Raw genomic sequence first — 21386 nt, 5'->3', positions numbered from 1 at the left:
CATGCATGTTTGGGGGTGGGGTTGGGGGAGGCGGGGACAGACAGCAGAGGGTGAGTTGTCACACTGGGATTCCAGTAACATTGGTCTCCATTAAGGAGAAAGGGACAAAACTGCTGGCAGCCCCTACCCGCCCCCTTCCTGTAAGCCCCGGAGATTTTGCAAGAGCCACGGGTCCCTGCGAGGGCGTGGGGAATGGGAGCATGCCTCGGGGGCTCTGTTAGATGGTGACCACTGTGTAGGAGAAGTCCATGAAGGGGAGGTCATCTCGTGCATGGGTCCACAGCCCTGGGCTGCCCTCTCCTGACCCCATAATCCTGAGGCAGGCAGGGCGCCAGCCACAACTGGAAGAGCAGAGCCCAGGCTGCCTGCGCAGCCCCTCCCCTGGGGTTTGACCATCTGCTAACGCAGCCACTGTGTCCGTCCCAAAGGCTTGGCAGCACCGTGCCTTCACAGAGTGCCAGGTACACAGTAGGTGCTCACAGAAATTAGTCCTTTTCTCCTCCAGGGCAGGGGACAAGGGGGGAGACCACAGGGCAAGGGCAATACAGCTTTTATTTAAAATAGGTGCAGAGGGGCGCCTGGCTGACTCAGTGGGTTAAGCCTCTGTCTTCGGCTCAGGTTGTGATCCCAGGGTGCTGGGATCGAGCCCCCGCATCGCATTGGGCTCTCTGCTCAGCAGGAAGCCTGCTTCCCTTCCTCTCTCTCTGCCTGCCTCTCTGCCTACTTGTGATCTGTGTCTGTCAATTAAATAAATAAATAAAATCTTTAAAAAAATAAAAATAAAATGGGCACAGAGCCTTATGGTGAGCGGATGAAACTATATGAATTTGCATTTAATGGCTCCCCAAGTCTTTGCTGACCAAGCCTCCCCGGGTCAGGAAGCATTCCTTCACACTCAGCGTCACAGCACCTAGGAAGGGCTCAGTAGAACATGTTAACAAACTCCCATATCAAGGCAAGTGCCCCCGCTCCCATGGGATTGACTCTACAGGAATCTTCTATTTGGACACAGGCTCCATCACAGGGCCTGGCACGTAATAAACTTGCAAGAAGTCTGCGATCCCAAGTGAAGAATGCCTAAAATACTGCGACCTTGGGATGGAGATGATATTTTTCACTGCAGCCCAAGATGGCAGATCAGTAAGCAGCTTGATTATCCAAATGTTAGTGCTGGGAAGTCTTCTTTCCTGGCGGTCACGGAGCGCCTGGTCTTCCAAAGACAAGTGCCTGCAGCCCTCCCTAGAAAACAGGCAGGTGTTGCCATTCTGCTTTGGGGGAAGTCCTCACATCCCTACCCACCCCCAGCCCCAACCTGATGGCCCATGGACATCCTCCAAGGACATGCAGGCCCGGTTGTGGGAGTGGGGAGCTCAGGGACTCTGCAGCTGGACTGCATTTGGATCAGGCACTGCCATTCCCAAGCTTTGTGACCTTGGGCAAGTAACTTCACAGCAGGAAAAGAGGGTTTTTTTAATAGGGACTCCTTCTGCACAAACCCCTGCCTCAAAGTGCAAGTTTTGGTGCATAGACTGCTCTTGGGGCGAAGAAGGAATCCCCCCTTCCCTCCTGTAGACACATCTTGGCAGGGGAGTATCAGGCTTGAACCCTCCAGCCCTCGGGACCTCAGCCCTCCCTTGCCTCCTCCAGCTGGTACCCTTGTGCAGTGAACATCCTGCCCAATTCTCATGGTGGCCCTGCTAAGGGGCTTCTTCCCTGAAACCCTCATTCCTCAGACCTTTCCCCCAACCCCTGTTTCCCATCCTGTAATCACTGTAGATGCCCCCCCAACCCTTCCTGAGGACAATTTATGAAAAGTTGCTAAAACAAAAATGTAGTCCCAATGGGCAGGGCCCTGAGACATTTTCTAAAGAAGAAGGCAGTGATGTCTGTTCTTGAGGGGGCCCCCCAACTGTACTCCCACAATGGAGGCGAACCTCTCTGCACATATTCGCCAGTGCCACAGTCCCTAGGCCCGCAGGTGTAGGATGCTGAGGCAGGGAGACAAGAGTGTCAGGAAAAAGGAGCCTGCGTCTGCCCATCAGAGAGAGCCTTGGGGGTACACGGGAGCAGAGTGAGGCTTAGGTGGGGGCTCGCTGGCTGGAAACAGAGGACAGGAGTTTCGAGTGGCCAGGGGTCAAGAGCTCAGGCCAAATTTAGAAATCAGAGAACCCTTAGGGGAGCCCTCCATGGTGTCAGGCTGGTGTCGCCAGGAGGACACCAAGACTGCCGATGGGCCTTCACAGAGGGGAGAGTCGGGGGGGAAGGGGACCAGGGCCTTTGGGAAGGGCCTAAATGCATACAGACCAGTGATTCTCCACCAAGTGCACATCGGGACCTCACAGTGGGGCTGGCCGAACCCAGGCTGCTGGGCCTCTCCCCCAGCCGGTCAAGGGTGCAGCCTGGGCATCTGCATTTGCATCAGGTTCCCTGGCAGATCCCCCTGTTGCTGGTTCTGGGCGCACAGAGAACGCTGACCTGCTGGAAAGGAGAGTTGGGGTGCTTGGGCCTGGGGTGCTCGGAGCAGGGAACAGAGCTCTCCCTGGGAGAGCGCACTTAGCTGCAGGGCTTCCCCGAATGCCTCCCCTCCTCGCTGTGGAAGTCCAAGGAGATGGTAAGCCCAGCACTCTGCTCAGAGCCGGCCACAGGCCACCGAGTGACAAGGCAAAAACCAGCTGCATCTATTTAGTTATTTTTAGTGTGCTGCATTTCCATGTCAACCTATTCCTGACTCCAGACCCTACATTTGCCTTTGCCACACAAGTATCTGCCAAAATCCTTATTCTGGAAGCAAGTGAAGGCCCTACTGAGAGAGGTGAAGCCCAGAATCCCCGGGAAAGAAAAGTCAACCCCCAGCTCCAGAGTCTAAGTAGGCTTATCCCTTGTCGCTGTCCACAGTGATGCTGATGCGGACCTCCGTGGGGCAGTGCCTTGCCAGACAGAACGGGAGCCGAGGGAAGGGCGAGGCTTCATCACAGGGTGGTACTCGGTGTCAACCTCAGCTATCCCGGGCAGGGAGACAAATTAGAGCCTAGCAGACCGCCGCTGGGTCTCCGAGGCCCTTGGGAGCCATACTCGGATCCAACACATGGCCCACAAGTGCCTGCACCTTGCCCCTCATCCCCAGCTTCCCCATCCTCTCCACCTACCCCAGTGCCTTTGCATGGCTGCTGCCTGGAAGGCCCTTTTCCCATCACCTGCCTAACCTGCAGGTCCTCTTTCCCGGACCTGAGTGTCTCGGGCTCCCAAGAGGATGCCTAGGACATCAGCTGTGTTTAACCAACGGTCCAGGGAATGGGCCCCAAGGGAATGTATCCCCCAGCTTCTCCCCAGCTTTCTCCCTCTGCTCTTGCTTTAGGAAGTAGGTTTCCATTTTCCTTTCTGACATTTTTACAGAAGTTAATCAAAGAGGAAGTGAGACGCATGGCAGGAAACGGGGAGGACCTGCCCTGTAGTCCACAAGCTCCCCGAGTTGGGAGGCCCCGGCAAAGCCCCCAAGCAGCAGAGCGGCAACAGGACAGGACCTCGTCTTTCTGGCCCGGAGAGGCCCCGTGCTGCTGTGGCACCCTCCTTCTGTCCCTGGCTCTCCAGAGCAGGTGAGACAGGGTGGAAAGCTCACGTAGTGAGGCCCTCAGGCTCACGGCACCCCAGCTAGGTTGCTCTTGCTCTTAATTCCATTCTATAGATTACAGAATTGAAGCCCCATTTTAACAAGATAAAAATGAAATCGAAAAGGGAAGAGACCAAACAGGTTTAGAAAGAGGCCACGTGGGAAACCAAGACCTGCAAGTCAGGTCGCCCTGATCTGACCCTCTTTCCTCAGCCATGGAAACACCGTGGATTCTTTTGCTCTTGTGTCCATGCCAGGCAGGCTCTGCTCTCCCTGCTGTCTGTGGGTCCTCGTATTTGCTCTTCACAGCAAGCCTACAGATTAGGTGCTGTTACTGGCCCCATTACACAAATGAGAAAATGGAGTCAGCGAGCAGGTAAGTGAGTTTTCTAAGGTCTCTGGTGGTGGAGCGGAGGGAGCTGGCGCCCTTTCCAGGCTGGTGAGCTCTGGCACCTGTGGGCTTTTGCAAGAATTGAACTCATAACCCAGGGTTCAGGGTTCCCCCTCCCCAGGACAGTATAGCACAACTTTTCTCAAAGGCATCCTTCTGCCCTTAACCACAAGGAGTTTCCCTTGCTCTTTTCGTCTTTCCAGGGCTTTGGGAGACACCCCGCCCTCTATCTAATCCCCTCCCCCACCATCTTCAGTCCCCACCTGCTTTATAGAGCCGGGGGGGCGCGGGGGGGGCGGGGGGTGGTCCCTGGGCTCTCGAGCAAGAAGGGAGGATAGAACCCAGGCTCTCGGCTCCTCTGGTTGGGGCTCTCTCCGCCACCTGAGCCATCCCCCCTTCCCCTCAGGACGATCTCTCTGCTACAGCAGGAAGCAAGCAGTGTGGAGGGAATGACAGGGGAAGGGAATGGCCACCCCCAGGGTGAGGACCAGGACGGTCGCCTGCAGGAGTCTCCAAGGGTCTCCCCATCAAGGACTTCCTGTGTCGAAAGACAGACAGCAGAGCACACCTCACCGAGGTTTTCAAATTTATATCCGCAGTCATGGGACCCACCAGTGAGAGGAGCCTCCAGCTAGAATGTCCTGAGAAGGTTACGGCGTCACTTCTGGGCTCTTCAGGCCTGGGATGGGCTGAACTGTGTCCTCCACTTGTATGTGGAAGCCTGATCCCCCGGAGCCTCAGAATGTGGTCGTATCTGGAGGCGGGGCTTTCAGGGGTGATAAGGTTACACGGGCGGGCGTGTGATGACGGGCTCTAATCCAAGCTGACAGGTGTCCTTATGAGGAGAGAAAACGTGGACCCACAGAGCCATGAAGAATGTGTACGCACAGAGGAAAGACCGCGTGAGGACACAGGGAGAAGGTGGCCATCTCAAGCCAAGGAGAGCAGCGGCAGAAGAGACGAGGCCCGCTGACACCTTGACCTTGGACTTCCAGCCTCCAGAGCTGTGTGAGAATGTCTGTTGGTGAAGGCACCTGTGCAGCTCTGCTATTTAGCCCTCGAAAATTAATACACCTGCCCCTAGGGCATCACCTGAATCAAATCAGGAAGAAGCTGGGCGCCTGGGTGGCTCAGTGGGTTAAAGCCTCTGCCTTCGGCTCAGGTCATGATCCCAGGGTCCTAGGATCGAGCCCCGCATCGGGCTGTCTGCTCAGCAGGAAGCCTGCTTCCCTCTCTCTCTGCCTGCCTTTCTGCCTGTCTCTGTCTGTGAAATAAATAAATAAAATCTTTAAAAAAAAAAAAATCGGGAAGAAGCGCCAGATGAACCCACATGAGGGCCATTCTGTCAAGTAACCGGCCTCTACTCCTCCAGACATCAAGGGTACGAGGGACAAAGCCGGACAGACGGTCCCAGGCTGGAGGAGCTTAAGAAGCCTGATCCGGGTCTCACTCTGGATCCTGGTCTAGGGAAAAAACACTTTCCTCCTTTGCTCTAAAAGTCTTGATTAGGACCGTTGGTAAATTGAACAAGGTTTGTAAATTGGGCATTTGTGTGACACCAGCGTTGACTTCTTGGTTTTGAGCAACTGACTCGTATTTTAGAAAGAACACACTGCAGTATTCAGGGGTAAAAGGAGAACCATCTGCAAACAGCTCTCAAATGTTATGGAAGAAAGTGTGGAGGTGGGTGTCTGTGTACAGACCGGGAGTGAAAAAGCGAAAATATATGTAAAAAGACACTGTTAAGAAACAAAATTCGACTGAGTGAATTTTATACAGTCTCCTGGCTTTGTGCAACCGTCCATCAGGCAGCCTCCAGTCTAGCAGATAGGAACTCTCCAGAAAGACCTTTATAGGCAGTCTAGCAGATAGGAACGCTATCTAGCCTCCAGGCTACCAGATAGGAAGGTATTCGGAGGAACTCTCCAGAAAGACCTTTATAGGCAGAAGGGAGCGGGAACAAGGAACTTAAACTGGCAAAAATGGGGGTTGGTTCACTGCAGGGGTATGTGGGTCAGAGTACTAGCTAGGGCTTGTCAGGCCGTTCCTTTTTTTGGCTGGTTTAAGATTCCATTTCTGGGAGAGCCAAAACGGTAATTAAGTCTTAGCTTGTTGACGTGAGGCTTAGCCTAAGTGACTCTAGCTGGGAGCCTGCTGTCTTGTTTTTAACAGCCGTGAGTATCTGAGGGATCTGGCTGAAGGGTATATGGAAATTTTTTCAGTAAATCTGAAACTATGTCAAAAGAAAAAGTTTAAAGGCTTTTCCATTGTCCTTTAGGAAAAACCCACCTCGCCAGCCCTCCCCCCTCCAGGGACCCCAGTCAGCCTGAAATCCACTGTTTGCCACCCTACGCCCTTACTGAGGCGGCCTCAAGCCCCAGCTGTAAGGCAGGACGTGGGGGCGAGTGGCATCTTCCTGACTGGGAGGTGGCTTCCCTGGCCTTCAGGGTGGGAATTTCACCAGAGCCCCTGGTGGCCTGGCAGAGCTTCTCCAGGTGGGCGCCCTTTGCCACTGGAAGTTCCCACTTGCCTTCCTCCCCCCATATAAGTCCTGGGCCTCACCTGGGTCTCACCTGGGGCTGAGGGTGGGGTGGGTCATTGCCCTGGTGTGTCCCATGGCAGGGATCTCAGCCAGGCTCTGGGATGGTTGCGTGGCGCTGCTGCTGGTGGCTGCTCTGGGGCTGAGGCAGCGGCCACACACCGAACCTGGTCCCTCTGGCCTGTGGCACGGCTATGACTGTGGGGTCAAGGGCATGCAGCTATGGGCCTTCCCGGGGCCAGGCCAGACAATCCGCTTCAAGGTGGTAGGTGAGTGTGGCTAAGCTGGGGTCCGCACTTTCCCAGACTGCATGGGGGTGGGGGGATGGGGGGGCTAGGACCTTTCCCCTGCACCAGGAACAGGACGAGGCGAGGCCTCTGGGCCCCCACTCCCTCACCACGAAGGGGAGCTGCCAGCCTCAGTTTCCCCGGTCTCCCAGGTACGTGTGCGCTAGCTTTCTTGCTGAGATGCGGGTTTTGCTTCAGCCCAGGCTCTGCATCTGGGATCCCAGCTGACGCCCAGGCTGCTGACCCCCAGGCTGTTCTGAGGGGCAGGGCCCTTGAGGGCCTGACCTGGTGTGGAGAAAAGGGAGTTTCAAAGGACTTGAATCTGCATCTTCTAAGCTCTGTGTTCTTCAGCAACTCACCTGACCTCTCTTAACCCCTGTTTCCTTAACCGTAAGATGGGGAAGGTGACCCCAACCTTGCCCTGGGCAAGGTATGAACTAAACAGGAGTTCAGGAGCATGCTGGCACCCAGAGAGCACCCTGGTGCTCTGGGCTGACATGGGGGCCTGCGTACCTAGCATGTGTTCCCCGATGACTGCCCCAGCCCGGCTACAACAGCCCAGGTTCCCATGATTCGGACCCTCCTCGTGTGCACCTGGGAAAGCTCCGCTTGGCGTCTGAGCAGCCTCTTGCACTGAATGTGGAGAGCCGAGTTTACAAGAAACCTCGGGGCCTGAGACCCTGCTGCTAACCTGTCCTCACCAGTGTCTTCCTTCCTGCTTGCTGTTGGGTGCTGCCAAGCAGCAAGCGTGGCTAGAAAGATCGGACCCGCTAAAGCTGTTCCCTTACAGTCAGTCAGCTGGTAGCAAAGCTTAGCCTGAAGCCGGGGTCTCCTGCGCCCAAGTGTGATTTTCTCAGCAGATGCTAACAGCCTCTGGCTTCACCCTTAAACACGTTAAGATTTTATTTATCTGACCTAGAGAGAGTACGTACAAGCAGGGGGAGCGGCCGAGGGAGAGGGAGGCGCAGGCTCCTAGCTGAGAGCCCGATGAGGGGCTCCAACGCAGGACCCTGGGATCAGGACCTGAGCCAAAGGCAGCCGCTGAACCGACTGAGCCACCAGGCACCCTGCACCCTTAAACATTTCCGATGCTTCCTTCCATCTTTCTCCCCTATGCCCCAGACGAATTTGGGAACCAATTTGAGGTAAACAACTGCTCTGCCTGCTACCACTGGGTCACCACCAAGCCCCTGGGACACGCGGTCTTCTCTGCTGGTTACAAAGGCTGCCATGTGCTGGAGAAGGTAGGGACTGCCCAGGGGAGCCTCGCACAGCCTCAGGCTGGAGAGGGAGCTCAGGATCCATCCTGCCTTTGGGTTGGTGGGGGGTAAGGAGGGGCACTAAGTCCCGGGACCAGCCCACAAATCCCCACTTTGCCTGACACCCCCACCCCGCCCCTGCCTGGGATGCTGGGAGGCCTCCCCTCGCTGCTCCCCTATCTCCATCTCACCTGCAGGATGGGCGCTCCCACCTGAGGGTGATCATCGAAGCCATGCTGCCCAGTGGTCGAGTTGAGGCAACAGGAGATGTCACTCTGATTTGTCCTAAACCTGGCCACACCTGGACTCCGGACCCACACCTGGCACCACGCACAGGCTTCTCCCGCCCCACCCCCCAGGCCTGGTCCCTCCGCCCCATCCCAGAGCACAGCTTTGTCCATGCGACCCCTGCCTTGCCGTCCTTCGGAACTGGACCCACCTCCCATGCCACCGAGGCTCCACCCCAGGAGGGCACCCTGGGACCCTGGGGGGTTGACGAGCCACCATACTCAGGTATGTAGGACTTCTGTATCTGGGCAGCCTGCTCACCCTTGACTGGGCACAGGAAGCCAAGTCCCTCCATTGCCCTGGAAGTCAGCTGCCCAGTGTGGCCTTTTCTCCTGTCCTCACGGCTCTGTCACACCCCCAGGTGCACCTCTGACTCCAGAGCTATGCCAGGTGCCCTCAGGGGCCATCCCCTGTGGAGTGGGAAGAAGTTCGAAGGAAGCCTGCCAGCAGGCTGGCTGCTGCTATGACAATAGCAGAGAGATTCCCTGTTACTATGGCAACACAGGTATAGCTCTCACACCTGAACCCTGAAGCCTCAGAGGCCTTCCTCTTCCCCCTCCCCCCTCCAGCACTGCAGCCTTGCCCTACCCTGTTCCTAGGACAGCCTGAGCCCCAGAGTGGCTGCAGAAGGGACCTTTAGGTGGGGTGCCCATACATCCCAGCTTGCTGATAACCATCATCCCAGGGAACTAGCAATAGTTTGGGTTTTTATGTTTTTGTTAAGATTTTTATTTGAGAGTGAGTATGGGGAGAGGGCGGGAGAGGGAGAAGTAGACTCCCCGCTGAGCAGGGAGCCTGAGTCCAGGCTGGATCCTAGGTCCCTGAGATCATGACCTGAGTCAAAGGCGTTTAAGTGACTGAGCCCCCAGGCGTCCTGTTGTAGCTCTCTTTACATGCACCCCTACCTTTCTATCTAGAACATCCCAGTTTATTTTCTGAAGTTTTTTTTTTTTTAATGGTCCTCTCTACACCCACTGTGGGATTCGAAATCACAACCCCAAGAACAAGAGTCCCATGTTCTTCCAACTGAGCCAGCCCAGTGTCTCTGGAACAGCCCAATTTAGAGAGAAATTCAGTGGCGCTCCTACTTCTGTAGTTTCTTTTGTTGTCATGTGGGAGAAGGTCTGGGTCCGTCCAGGGGTGACTTGAGCCAACACTGGCGCAAAGAGTATGAGCACCCAGGTCTCCCGAGTCCCAGGGCAACACTTAAATACTGTCCCCCAGCCCATTTCCCATGTCCACGCTGCATGGGCACTAACCTGTGAGACCTGACTGGCCTCTCTGATCCACCTTTGTCCCAGCAACTGTCCAGTGCTTCAGAAATGGCCATTTTGTCCTGGTGGTGTCCCAAGAAACCGCCTTGGCGCATGGGATCACGCTGGCCAACATCCACATGGCCTATGCCCCCACAGGCTGCTCCCCCACCCAGGAGACCGGGTCCTTCGTGGTCTTCCGCTTCCCCCTCTCCCACTGTGGGACCACAGTCCAGGTAGGAGCGGGGTCATAGGTGGGCGCCCAGGACCGCCCCTGCGAGGGCTCACCCAGTTGTCGCCCCCACAGGTGGCTGGCAACCAGCTCGTCTATGAGAATCAGCTGGTGTCTGACATCGAGGCTTGGACAGGGCCACAGGGCTCCATCACTCGGGACAGCACCTTCCGGTGAGGGGGAGCCTTTCGGGAACAGGCTGGGTTGTGGGCTTGGGTGTGAAGGGAGCACAAGGGAGCTTCGAACAGGCTTTGGAGCCATCTGGGTTCACGCCCAAACTGTTCCCTGCTGTGTGATGTCAGGAGAGCCTCTGGGCTCTTCTTGGCCTCCCCTACCAGGTTGAGGGGATGGCCCTCCATCGGGGCTGATAAGAGCACGAAGTGGGGTCTGCCCACACCAGACAGTGCATGAGCTGGCAGGGGTCCCCAGGAGCACTGGACTTTATCCCACCAAGAGCTGAATTTGGAAACTCAGCAGCAAGCACCCCCATCGAGGTTCCTAGAAACAGTGGGGTCCGTGTGTGTGTGGGTGTGGCAGCCTCTTCCTCAGGTAACTGAGCCACAATTGGGGCAGAAGATACCGGGGAGCAGAAGCTGTCTGAGGGTATGATGGGGCAGGAGCCGAGGGAGGACCTTGGGCTGACAGGGGCCACTAGGACCTGTGGACTCTGGTGGCAGAACCACCCTCGGTGCCCAGGATGCCAGTGGGGGTGCCCCAAAGGAAACCGTGCTTGTCGCACCCACTTTGGAAGTCCAGGGGCCCCGGCCAGGACCTCCGGCCAGGACCTCCACCTGGTCACCCTGTCAGACAGAGCTAATGCATCTGTAAACAAAACTCTGCTTGGCCCCGAGCGGTGGCCCAGAGTCTTTCTCCCCAGCTCCCCTGCCAGGAGGGCTGGGGTGGGCTGCTCGTGTGCGGGTCCCAATGTCTTTTGCTTTAAAATTCTAAGGACCTACAGGCCCAGTTTTGGAGGGATAGGTCCACTGTGCTTTCGACCCTGGGATTTAGGAGCTGGGGGCGCTAGCCAGAATTCAGCAGGGCGCCAGGGATTCCCAGAGGAAGGGAGCCGTGAGGGAAACAGCTGGAGCCTGTAGAAGTCAGCGGGCGGCTCCTCAGACAAGGCCTCCAGCTCAGGCCGGGATCCCGATGCCTGTTAGCACCGGTTTATGCCAGGCCCGGTCTCCAGCTGCAGCATGTTTTCCCTGGGAGCACTCTACCCAGGCTGGAATGCTCCCTCTCCCAGCTAAAAGGAGAGCCCTTAGGAGCTGGAGGTAAAAGTGGATGGGGTAGGATGGGGTCAGTTTCCCTTGCAGAACACGGGGTGCAAGACATGGGCCCCCACTAAGAGTGTGTGCTGTCTCTTAGGCTAGACCCCAGTCCCAGTGGACCATGACAACCCTGGGGGGGCTGTCTGGGACCAGCTTGAGCGGTCCTGGGCAGATGAGGCCGGCAGGGCTCTGGTCCCCCTAGCACGTGCTCAGTGGCATCCAGCTGCGTTGCTGGACTGCGCCCTGTTGCATCCTCCGAGCTGACGTCTGGTTTGCCCAGCGAGCTGGCCTCCACAACACTGGGTCCTCTCCCCCACGTGCTCTCGCACCTGACCTCAGGCTTCACATGCGCTGCATCTTCAACGCCAGTGATTTCCTGCCACTCCAGGCATCCGTCTTCCCGCCACCCTCTCCAGCCCCTGTGACCCAGTCCGGGCCCCTGCATCTCCAGCTTCGGATCGCCAAGGGTATGGGATCCCTGGGCCTTCTCTCGCTGCCCCGCTTCCCCCCGCCCAACCAGCCCACTGAGGCTCATGAGCCCCTCACCCCACAGATGAGACTTTCCGCTCCTTCTATGAGGAAGGGGACTACCCCCTCGTGAGGCTGCTGCGTGAGCCTCTACCGGTGGAGGTCCGGCTCCTGCACAGGACAGACCCCGGTCTGGTCCTGCTGCTGCACCAGTGCTGGGCCACTCCCGGGGCCAGCCCCTTCCAGCAGCCTCAGTGGCCCATCCTGTCCGACGGGTGAGTAGCAGTAGGGCTCCGGCTGCCCCAGGGGCTCCCTGCACCTGCCGCCCCATCCCTCTGCCGCCTCCTCAACTTCTTTCCTTCCCAGGTGTCCTTTTGATGGTGACAGCTACAGGACCCAACTGGTAGCCTTGGACGGGGCAGAGCTGTCCTTCCCATCCCACTACCGGCGCTTCACCGTTGCCACCTTCGCCCTCCTGCACCCTGGCTCGCAGAGGGCCCTCAGGGGATGGGTAAGAAGCACCACAAGCCTCTTCATGCCTGCTCCCCATCTCTTCAGTCGAAGCTGGTCCCCTATGCCCTCCAGCGCCCTGCAAGCTAGAGCAGACAGAGGTCCCAGACGGGGCTTCCTGGAGGGTAGTCAGCCCAGAGGCAACCCACAAAGTGTTCAGGAGGGAGGAAGGAAAGTAGATGCGACCACCCCTACATCTGAACCTGGTCACCATGTTCTAGAAGGGCTTTGCTTCTGACTCCGGAAACTGTTCAACATAGATCTGCTTTGAATGTTTATGACCAACCAGCTTCTCTGGTAGGTAAATGGATAAACTTTGGGTACATGCTTAATTTTTTTTTAAGATTTTATTTGTGAAAGAGCAGGAGAGGGGAGAGGGTCAGCAGGAGAAGCAGGCTCCCCGCTGAGCAGGGAGCCTGATTTGGGCTCGATCCTGGGACTCCGGGATCATGACCTGAGCCGAAGGCAGCAGCTTAACTGACTGAGCCACCCTAGCGCTCCTATATTTAGGTTTTCTACAGAATACACAAATGGTCCCTCCAGGCCATGGGCTACCCTGTAACTTGTTCTACGGAACAATTCTTGTTCCTCACGTTGCTACGCACAGAAATCCGTGTAATAGCTGCTTGTCATTACACGGATGTGGGCAGACTTCACCGGTTAGCCCTGTTCATTGTGGCTTAATTCTGCCCTTCCACGCACCTCTCCAGGAGCCAAGACCCTCCCCTGCTGGACGAAGGTTGGTTTGGTTCAGCTGGTTAAGCTCCACCCACTCCTCCTGCTTCTACTCCTTCTGGGAGCTGTCTCTGGTCTTGTTTCCAGAAGCAGGGGTACCCTGTCCCCTGCTTTGCGCCCAGTCACTGGGACCTCTGCCCCTGTTGTCTTGTGAAGGGCCCCCTTCTTGGAGGCCAGCACCCCCGGGGGTCCCTGCAGTCGGGCGAGCATTGGTGGAGCAGGCAAGGGCAGGGGCTCGGTCATGGGCAGGGTTGCCTGCTGGCAAGGAACTCCCCTGCAGACTTGGGCCCTGGGGATGGAGGAAGGCACCCCTGTGGCTCTGACCCTCCACAGGAGGGGCTGCAGTCATGGTCTTGGTCCACGTGGCCAGACCTGCATCTGGCTGGCTGGCTGGCAGTGGTGTGACTTGGCCTGGGTCCTGGACCCTGGGTCCCTGGTCTGGTGCTTCCTACTGAGGGTCCGAGCCAGCCCCGTGCCCTGACCTTCTCTCTTCCCCCGCAGGTTTACTTCTTCTGCAGCGCCTCTGCCTGCTCCCCTGTGGGGCTGGAGACGTGCCCCACTATGTGCAGCTCTGGGCCCTTGAGTGAGTCTGGGCTAGGACACCTGGAGGGGGCCGTGGGGGGGCTGGCCTTCATTCTTCTGTCTGCAGGCCCGTTCCCGCCTTCTGGACAACCAGGGGCTGGAGACGAGGCTAGATGCTGCTACTCCCCCCTCCCAGGACAGCGACGGTCCTCTGCTGCCCACGGCACTGCTGCTGGGCCCCGGAACCTTGTGAGCTCTCCAGGGCCCGTGGGCTTTGAGGATTCTTACAGGCAGGAGCCGGCGCTGGGGCCCACAGGTACCAGTGCTGGGGACTGGCCCTCAGGCCCTGGGCCCATGTATTGCCAGGGGGCGCTCGGCCATTGTGCGAGCAGGAGAGGGTGGAACAGCTTTCAGGGGGGAATGAGGCAAAGAGATGCAGTCCACCTTCTCTGTGGACGGGCAGCTTCAGCTCTGCCAGGCGTGGTCACAAAGGTCCAGGGGGGCGGAGACCATTTGGGGGGCCTCGTTGAGCCTCGTTCAGCCCCGCAAGCCTTCAAACCCCTTCTCTCCGGCAGGCTCCCCCAGGAACGTCAACCAGAGGCCTCTCCTCTGGGTGGTCCTTCTGCTGGCGGCTGTTGCCCTGGTCCTAGGGGTCGGTGTTTTCGTGCGCCTGCACCAAGCCAAGCGCGGAAGCTCCAGGAAGGCCACCGAGGGCGAAGGGGCTCAATAAACCGTTGTCAAGCACACGAGCACGTGTGAGAGCAGTCTGTGGCAACCGAAGGATTTCTTTCTAGAAGCATGTTCCTTAGCACCAGTTCTGTCCTTTCGGAAGTGTGGCCTCTTCTGCGGGTAATATGTGCCGCACGCGGAGTAGGGCCTGGGGTCTCCCAAGGCTGAATTTGGGAGACTTTGTCTCTCAGCAAGGAGAGCTGGCATTCCAGTCAGGAAACCGGACAAGCGAAGGTAGAGCGCGGTAAAACCCTGGCTGCGTCAGAGCACCAGCGAGGAAAGGGAACCCGGAGGATGGGGCCCTGGTCCTAGGCGTCCTCCAGTCACGATGCTCAGCTCCCCTTGTGGCTAAGGGGAGCCCAGATCTCCTGGGGCCAAAAGGGCTGAGCCCAACTTGAAAGAGCTCCCAGCATCCCACTAAAGGATACGGGCTACTGCTCTCCGCACCAAACCCCCTCAGCCCCCCAGGACTAGGTCCTGCCCCAGTTGGCACAGCAGCCAGTGGGGACCAGATGCTGGCACAGTGGGCACAGTCACCAGACAGGTTGGTGCTGCTGACCTTTGTTTGCCTGTGTGGCACCTGGGCCTTCACCTTGGACTTAGCAGCAAAGACCTTTCCAGACAGACGTGTAGGTCTAGGCTGGGAAGGGGTAGCAGTTGGAAGGGGTGAGGGGAGGGAGTAGGGTTCAGCCTCTGGTGGAGAGAGAGAGAGAGAGACTTTTTCTTCAGACTTTTTCTGAAGGTCTGTCTTTGGTAGGCTGAGCTATGAGAGGAAGTGGAGGAGCTCAGGTCAGGCTGGCGGCCTTGACATTGGGTAGGGGCTCCTCAGCTAGGGCCTGCTCCAGCTTTTCCATCTCTAGGATACTGGTCCTCTCCAGACGCTCCCAAGCCAGGCTTCATCACAACCCTGGTTCTGGCTCTTATTAGCAGTGTGATGTTGAGTTACTGAACTTGTCTAGGCCTGCTTCCTCCTCCATAAAATGGGGAGAATACCCATCTGCACAGGGGTGTTAGATAAACTAGCAGGTAAGAGTCCTTAGAATGGTACCGAGCATTCAGTAAATGTTGACTGTTTCTTAGAATTTTTTTCCCCTATGCCAAACTTCATGCTTCCCTAAACTCTTATTTATTTTTAATATGAAGTCCAGTTTATAGCCCAGATGAGGAGGGGCTGGGGAAATGCTGTCCTTTGGGCTTTTCTAGCTGGAGGTGGCAGAACACTGGGGCTGGAAGCCTCAGACACCTGCTCTGGCAAGGAACTGCATAGCTTCCCTTATCTGGGCCCATCTTGCCATCTGTGAGTGGGGCTGGCCGGGTCCATCCACCTTCCTCCTGGCCTGTGCAGGGGGCCCCAGGCTGTACTCTTAGGGCTAGTGTGAAAGTGCGAGGATTCGGAGCTTGGCAATGGAAGGAGCCAGGCTGACTGGCTCTTAAGGGGTCAGGGAGCCAGTTCTTCTACCCCCAACTCTTCCTCTTCTCACCACTGCCTCTAGCATCCCAGCTCACGCAAGCATTTCAGACTGCACGGAAGGCTGGTTCTGTGAATTGCACCGATGCTGTGTTTAAACGAAGCCTGATTGTGTAGATACCAGATGGAATCCCATTATATAACTGACTCATCTCGCCGGGGTGTGTTTTACCACAAAGGTATACGATCTTGTGTTAACTATCACTTTTAATAGACGCCTTGTCTTCCATGTTGCAGTTAAACTGTGATATAATCTCCTTTTGATGGAAACCAAATCTATTACTGGTGCTGAACACTGGTTCTCCTCACTGAAGCCTGTAATTCTTTGTAGATTATTTTCTCAGAAGTTCTTAAAAGGGGCATGGCTTTTGATGGGGCAGTCCTGTACGGCTCTGTGGGAACACCGGGACGCCAGCCCCCCACAGCCTGGCCGCCCACAGATCAATGTCCTGTAAAGCTTTGCCTCCTGAGCCTCGTCAGCCAAACGGTACTGCTGGTCTGAACTGTACTTCTGTGGGGGCGCTCCGCCAGGGACCCTGTGACTCAACCTCAGGATTGAGTGTGAGCCCCACTTTGGATGTAGAGATTACTTAGTATCTTTAAAAAAAAAAAATCTTTACTTTATTCAACAGACAGAGATCACAAGTAGGGGGCGGGGGGGGGGAGCAGGCTCCCTGCTGAGCAGAGAGCCCGACATTGGGCTTGATCCCAGGACCCTGAGATCATGACCTGAGCCGAAGGCAGAGGCTTAACCCAGGTGCCCTTCTTTATTTTTAAGATTTTTTTCTCAAAAAAGTTTTTAGGGGGCACCTGGGTGGCTCAGTGGGTTAAAGCCTCTGCCTTCGGCTCAGGTCATGATCCCAGGGTCCTGGGATCGAGCCCCGCATCAGACTCTCTGCTCAGTGGGGAGACTGCTTCCTCCTCTCTCTCTGCCTGCCTCTCTGCCTACTTGTGATTTCTGTCTAATAAATTTAAAAAAAAAAAAATCTTAAAAAAAAAAAAAAGTTTTTAGATCTACCTCTTTGATTAGAAGACAGGCATGGTTAGAGCCACTTGCATCTTCTAGGGGACGCCTGGGTGGCTCAGTTGGTTAAGCAGCTGCCTTCGGCTCAGGTCATGATCCCAGCGTCCTGGGATCGAGTCCCACATCAGGCTCCTTGTTCTGTGGGGAGCCTGCTTCTCCCTATGCCTCTGCCTGCCACTCTGTCTGCCTGTGCTCGCTCGCTCTCTCTCTGACAAATAAATCTTTAAAAAAAACAAAAGAGTCTGTTCCTTAGTTTGTCTTTTTTTTTTTTTTAAAGACAGGCATGGTTAGAGCCACTTGCGTCTTCTAAACTGCCACTCCCGTCTGCTCTCCTGAACTTCTCTGCCCAGCTGCGGAGAGCTCTCCCAAGTCCGGGGGCATCTTCGTCTCCCAGACTTCCCACCAAGTTGGCCTCTGCCCTTCCCCGTGGGGGAGCTCTTCCATCTTGTTCCAGAGGATTAGGTCTCTAATTTTCCCCTCGCATTTTGATCCGTGGATATGGCAAATGCGGCATTGCCCTACATAACCCTAAAGTCGCCATAGCTTTCAGTGAGACGGGCGTGGCAGCAGTTTCTCTCCTGGCCGGGGTACACGGGCATGAGAACTTCGATACCTTTGGCAGTCAGGCCTTGTACACAGATTTTGTCACTCCTTGTGTCCGAGGGTTTTCTTGGCAGAAACAAATGCCCAAAATGTATGATCAGGGAGGGTCCCTGCCACACTAGGTTCCGTTGCTTTGCCTAGAGAGGGGGACAGTCTCAGCTTTGACTTTCCTAGCCTCAAAATCTAGTGCAAATTTTGCCCAGTGGAACATTTCTTCCCTCCCCTACGCCACCCAGTGTGTGCAGGAACCTGAGCCCTGAGAACAGTTGGGTCAGGCCCGATGGGGATGATAACAAGCCACTCGTGCTGACCTGTAGCAGGAAGCAGAGCCGCTCAGGGGCTCTCAGGTTTGCTCTCTTCCTGCCCTTCTGGTGTGAGGGGCGGGGACAAGGGCTATGGCTGCAGCAAGGTGAGGCCCCGGGGTCTCGCCTACCTCTCCACCCACCCTCAGCCTCCACCACACTTGATGAAGTCCATGTGCTTTGCCTGCAAGGAAGGGGGAGAATACTTCAGTCTTAGTTCAGCTCCAGTAAAACATGACTCTCTAAAGTGTGGCCACATACCTGGGCCTCTCTGTAAGGGCATTTCCTATAAAAGTGCCACTTCTGTCCCAGCAGCAGAAAGACTACGTGCCCGGATTAACCTTCGGAAGTAAACAACTAAAATGCTAGATACACACTTTAAAAACATGTTTAAATCATTGCTGAGCAACACTAAAGGGGTTTAAAAAAAAAAAAAATCATGCACATAGGCCAAAAATAAAAGCAAAAGATCTGAGAAGTAAAACCAGATTCTATTCTGGGGCTTCTGTGGAAACCCTGGTGGCCCCGACATTCTGCTTTAATGAGGGCAGGGGACTACAGCCTGCCAAAGGTGGAGAGTCCAGATCCGAGTCTCTGATGGAAACTGGGCCTTCAGAGGGCTTCGTCCTTGGAGAGGGAAGGAGAAACAAGGCCACTGCACAGAGAGGGACAGCAAGGGTCTTGCAGATCATGATCTCCATGCTGGATAGTTTGAAAAAAAAAAAAAAAAAAAAAGTACTCCCCTGGGGATTACAATTCCCTCTTCTCTGGTGTGCGCTGTCCAAATTCCTAGACCATGGCAAGAGTGGGAATACTCAAATTTCAATTGGAAAGAGCTCCACCACTGAGTTTCAAGTGATTCCTGGGTTTTGGACAAGAGCAAATGCAAATCCTGTCTGGGAAAAAAATGTGATTTCAGCCAGTCTCAAAGAATTCTCATGGTCACAATACAATGAGCACTTTGCAAACCAACATCACAAGACACTAGAGAGTGAAAAGGTTAAGGCACACACGGGAAGACAGTTCCAACACCCAGACAGAGGATTGGTATAGAAAAATATGTGTCTGGGCGCCTGGGTGGCTCAGTGGGTTAAGGCCTCTACCTTCAGCTCGGGTCATGATCTCGGGTCCTGGGATCGAGCCCCGCGTCAGGCTCTCTGCTCATTGGGGAGCCTGCTTCCCCCTCTCTCTCTGCCTGCCTCTCTGCCTGCTTGTGATCTCTGTCTGTCAAATAAATAAATAAAATCTTAAAAAAAATTATGTGTCTGTATATATCTGTATGTATAAAACTACACATCAGTAAGACAAGCCAAAGAGCAAAACGGGCAATTTGTAAAAGATAAATGGCCGAGATATGAAGATACTCAACCTCATTAGTAATCCTGGATATGAAAACTGAACTTCGAGGTAACATTATATACCCAACAGATCAGCAAAAATCTTAAAACTGAGCAAATACTAAGGGTTGGTGAAGGGTATGAAGACAGGAACGCTCATCCGCATGGGACTCACAATCCAAACTGGTACAACCATGTTGACAAAGAGCTCGTCATTGTCGACAGGATTATCTATATAACAAATCCCCTCCTAAGTTAGCATCCTAGGAAAAACCTTTGCTCTAGAACGTTCACAGAAACATTGTTTATAGCAGAAAAATTAGAAACAATCGATGTGTCTGTTACCAACGGATGTATCAGTGCACTGTGGTGTAGTCTGATGACAGACTCCCCCGATGAACGAGAAGAAGGGTCAACCTGTTTGCGTTTAACACTTGCAGTGTTAAACTCCCCAAACACGGAGCTGGCCTCTTACAAGACTCCATGGAGTCCAGCCATTGCCAAGTGCCCAAGGCACTGACCAATTACAAAGCTTGGACCCCAGCCCTCTAATTAGGTCAGAAGGGGGTGGTGCTTCTCCAGGCCAGCAGGCAATGCAGTAAATCCTGTCGCTGGCTAGCTATGTCGGACAGCTGCGAGAGCACGATCTGGACTGTAGATCTAGGAATATATCAAGGGGCAGAGTTGGTGCAGCCTCCCCCAAACGAACGATCTGGCAAATTAGGGCTGGAACCAAGGTTCAGCCACATCATACTTACTGTACCCCTTCCCCTGGCGACAATGGTGGAGCTGTGCCTCACGATCATGCACCTCGATGCACCACCGCACCACAACGGGCACTCCCTGCCCAGAGCACACTGCCCTGCGATGAAGGGGCCACACGGGACCCGCACGGGTGGGACGCACCCATCTCCGAGGAGCACTGTTCCAGCAGCCTGGTGGGAGTTCTGTGTGCTCATGCGCACAACAGTAAGGGAACCATAACCGCGTGGGTCAATACAGGTACATCTCAAGAACGATACTGAGCAAATGAAATCAAAGAAAGCAAGCTGAATGACTTCATACTATGAAGTTCAAAAATAAGCACCCCCCCCCACACACAATACAGTGGTAAAATTCAAAAGAAAAGCGAAGAAATGATCACCCCAATCTCAGGTAGTGGCTTCCTCTGCATTCATGGACAAACACAGAGGGCCCCCCCCCCCCACAAGACTGTCCTTCTTAAGCTTGGTGCTGGATATAAGGGTGCTTATTATTTTTTGAACTGCAAAGGTATTTTTGAGACACCTGTGAACTAATGTTTCACAATAAGAAATTTAAAAAATATTAAAGACCTGTTTCCACTGTTGCAAATCACCAGGGGAGATCTTCTACTTCACGCTGCTGGTTGAGACCGGCAACTTCCTCCCCTAAATACAATTTGCTGGGCAGTTCTCCAATCTTCTTGTCCCCCACCATCCACACAGTTCGTTCTCCCTTCCTGGCCCTCCTCCTGTAGCCATGCAGGGGGCCTGCAGTGTCCCCTCCTTCACCAGTGACTCCCACTCTGCTCCTCTGCTCATGGTCCACCGAATGAACTGTCACCTCTCTTTCCCCAGACCGACCTTACGTGCAGAACAGCTGCACACCCCCTCCTGCACATCGGCACCTCTCTCAGAACTCCTCCCGTGGGCCTAGCCATCTGTGCGCTACCACCTCCCTCACTGGCCCAGGTTCCAGGGCCTTCATCTTTGTAACACAGGCAGGTGTCGAGCACCAGGGCCCACCGTAACCCGTAGAGTGTCACAGGATGCCAGTGCCAAGAGAAGGAAGGAAAACCACAGCCAACGCGATGTGCTCTCCGCATGTGTTCACTCACTTAACCCCTGGGAACCCTATGAAACAGGCACCTGCTGGTCAGGGTTTCAGATGCAGAAACTGAGACACTGACGCTGTCATAAAGAGCTATTGAGCTGGGATCCAAACTCAGCTTCTGACTCCAGAGCCCACACTTGGCCACAACTCTGTATACTCCCAGAAAAGTTTACAGCCAGTTGTCAGCTGCCCATTGTCTTCATAGAGGACAGGTGGTCAGCGTGGTCTCTGAAGCCGAATGGCTTAAAGTCCCAGCTCATTACTTACTGGGTGGCTGGGAGCTAACGCTCTCTGAGCTTGCTTCCTGTCTGTAGGATGGGGATAACAGCACCCACTGGTGGTCCGCTGGTACCCAGGTGTCCTGCACCAGTGTTCCTGGAGAGACTAATGTAGCCACAGTGCCCCCAGGTGGCCGCCCTGGTCGGGGCTCCAAGGCCAAACAACCTTCTAGAGTGCAAGGGAAAAGAAGTTTGGACCCTTGGCCCCAGACACAAGCCCATGTGTAGACAATCAAAGAGCTCAAGTTCATGCAGGATGCAAGAAGCCCTGGTGACACCGCCGAACGATCTCCCTTCAGATAGTACCTAGAACTATCTGCTTCTGGACCCTAACTACGAGCTCACAAGCCCGACAACACAGGTCCAGAAAAGGTGAGACCCCGGGGGATCCACCAGCTGAGACCGACTGCCCAGAGGTTCGCCTGCAGGGCA

General features: G+C 55.2%; 1 protein-coding gene across 1 annotated transcript; it reads left to right on the top strand.

Annotated features, from left to right (window-relative positions):
- Nucleotides 1-6613: 6613 nt before the first annotated feature.
- Nucleotides 6614-14089, top strand: LOC111150261 (zona pellucida glycoprotein 1). The gene is made up of 12 exons (XM_022507697.1): nucleotides 6614-6806; nucleotides 7947-8068; nucleotides 8281-8596; nucleotides 8733-8876; nucleotides 9673-9860; nucleotides 9932-10029; nucleotides 11464-11591; nucleotides 11678-11867; nucleotides 11959-12103; nucleotides 13339-13420; nucleotides 13556-13675; nucleotides 13935-14089. Exons 1-12 carry the CDS (start codon nucleotides 6614-6616, stop codon nucleotides 14087-14089), a joined length of 1881 nt encoding a protein of 626 aa, XP_022363405.1.
- Nucleotides 14090-21386: the final 7297 nt, after the last annotated feature.

Source organism: Enhydra lutris, unplaced genomic scaffold (genome assembly GCF_002288905.1).
Source record: "Enhydra lutris kenyoni isolate GAN:26980312 unplaced genomic scaffold, ASM228890v2 scaffoldscaffold22, whole genome shotgun sequence".
NCBI classification, from domain to species: domain Eukaryota; kingdom Metazoa; phylum Chordata; class Mammalia; order Carnivora; family Mustelidae; genus Enhydra; species Enhydra lutris.
Note: the sequence above shows the minus strand (reverse complement) of the source record. Positions and strands in the feature narration are given on the sequence as shown.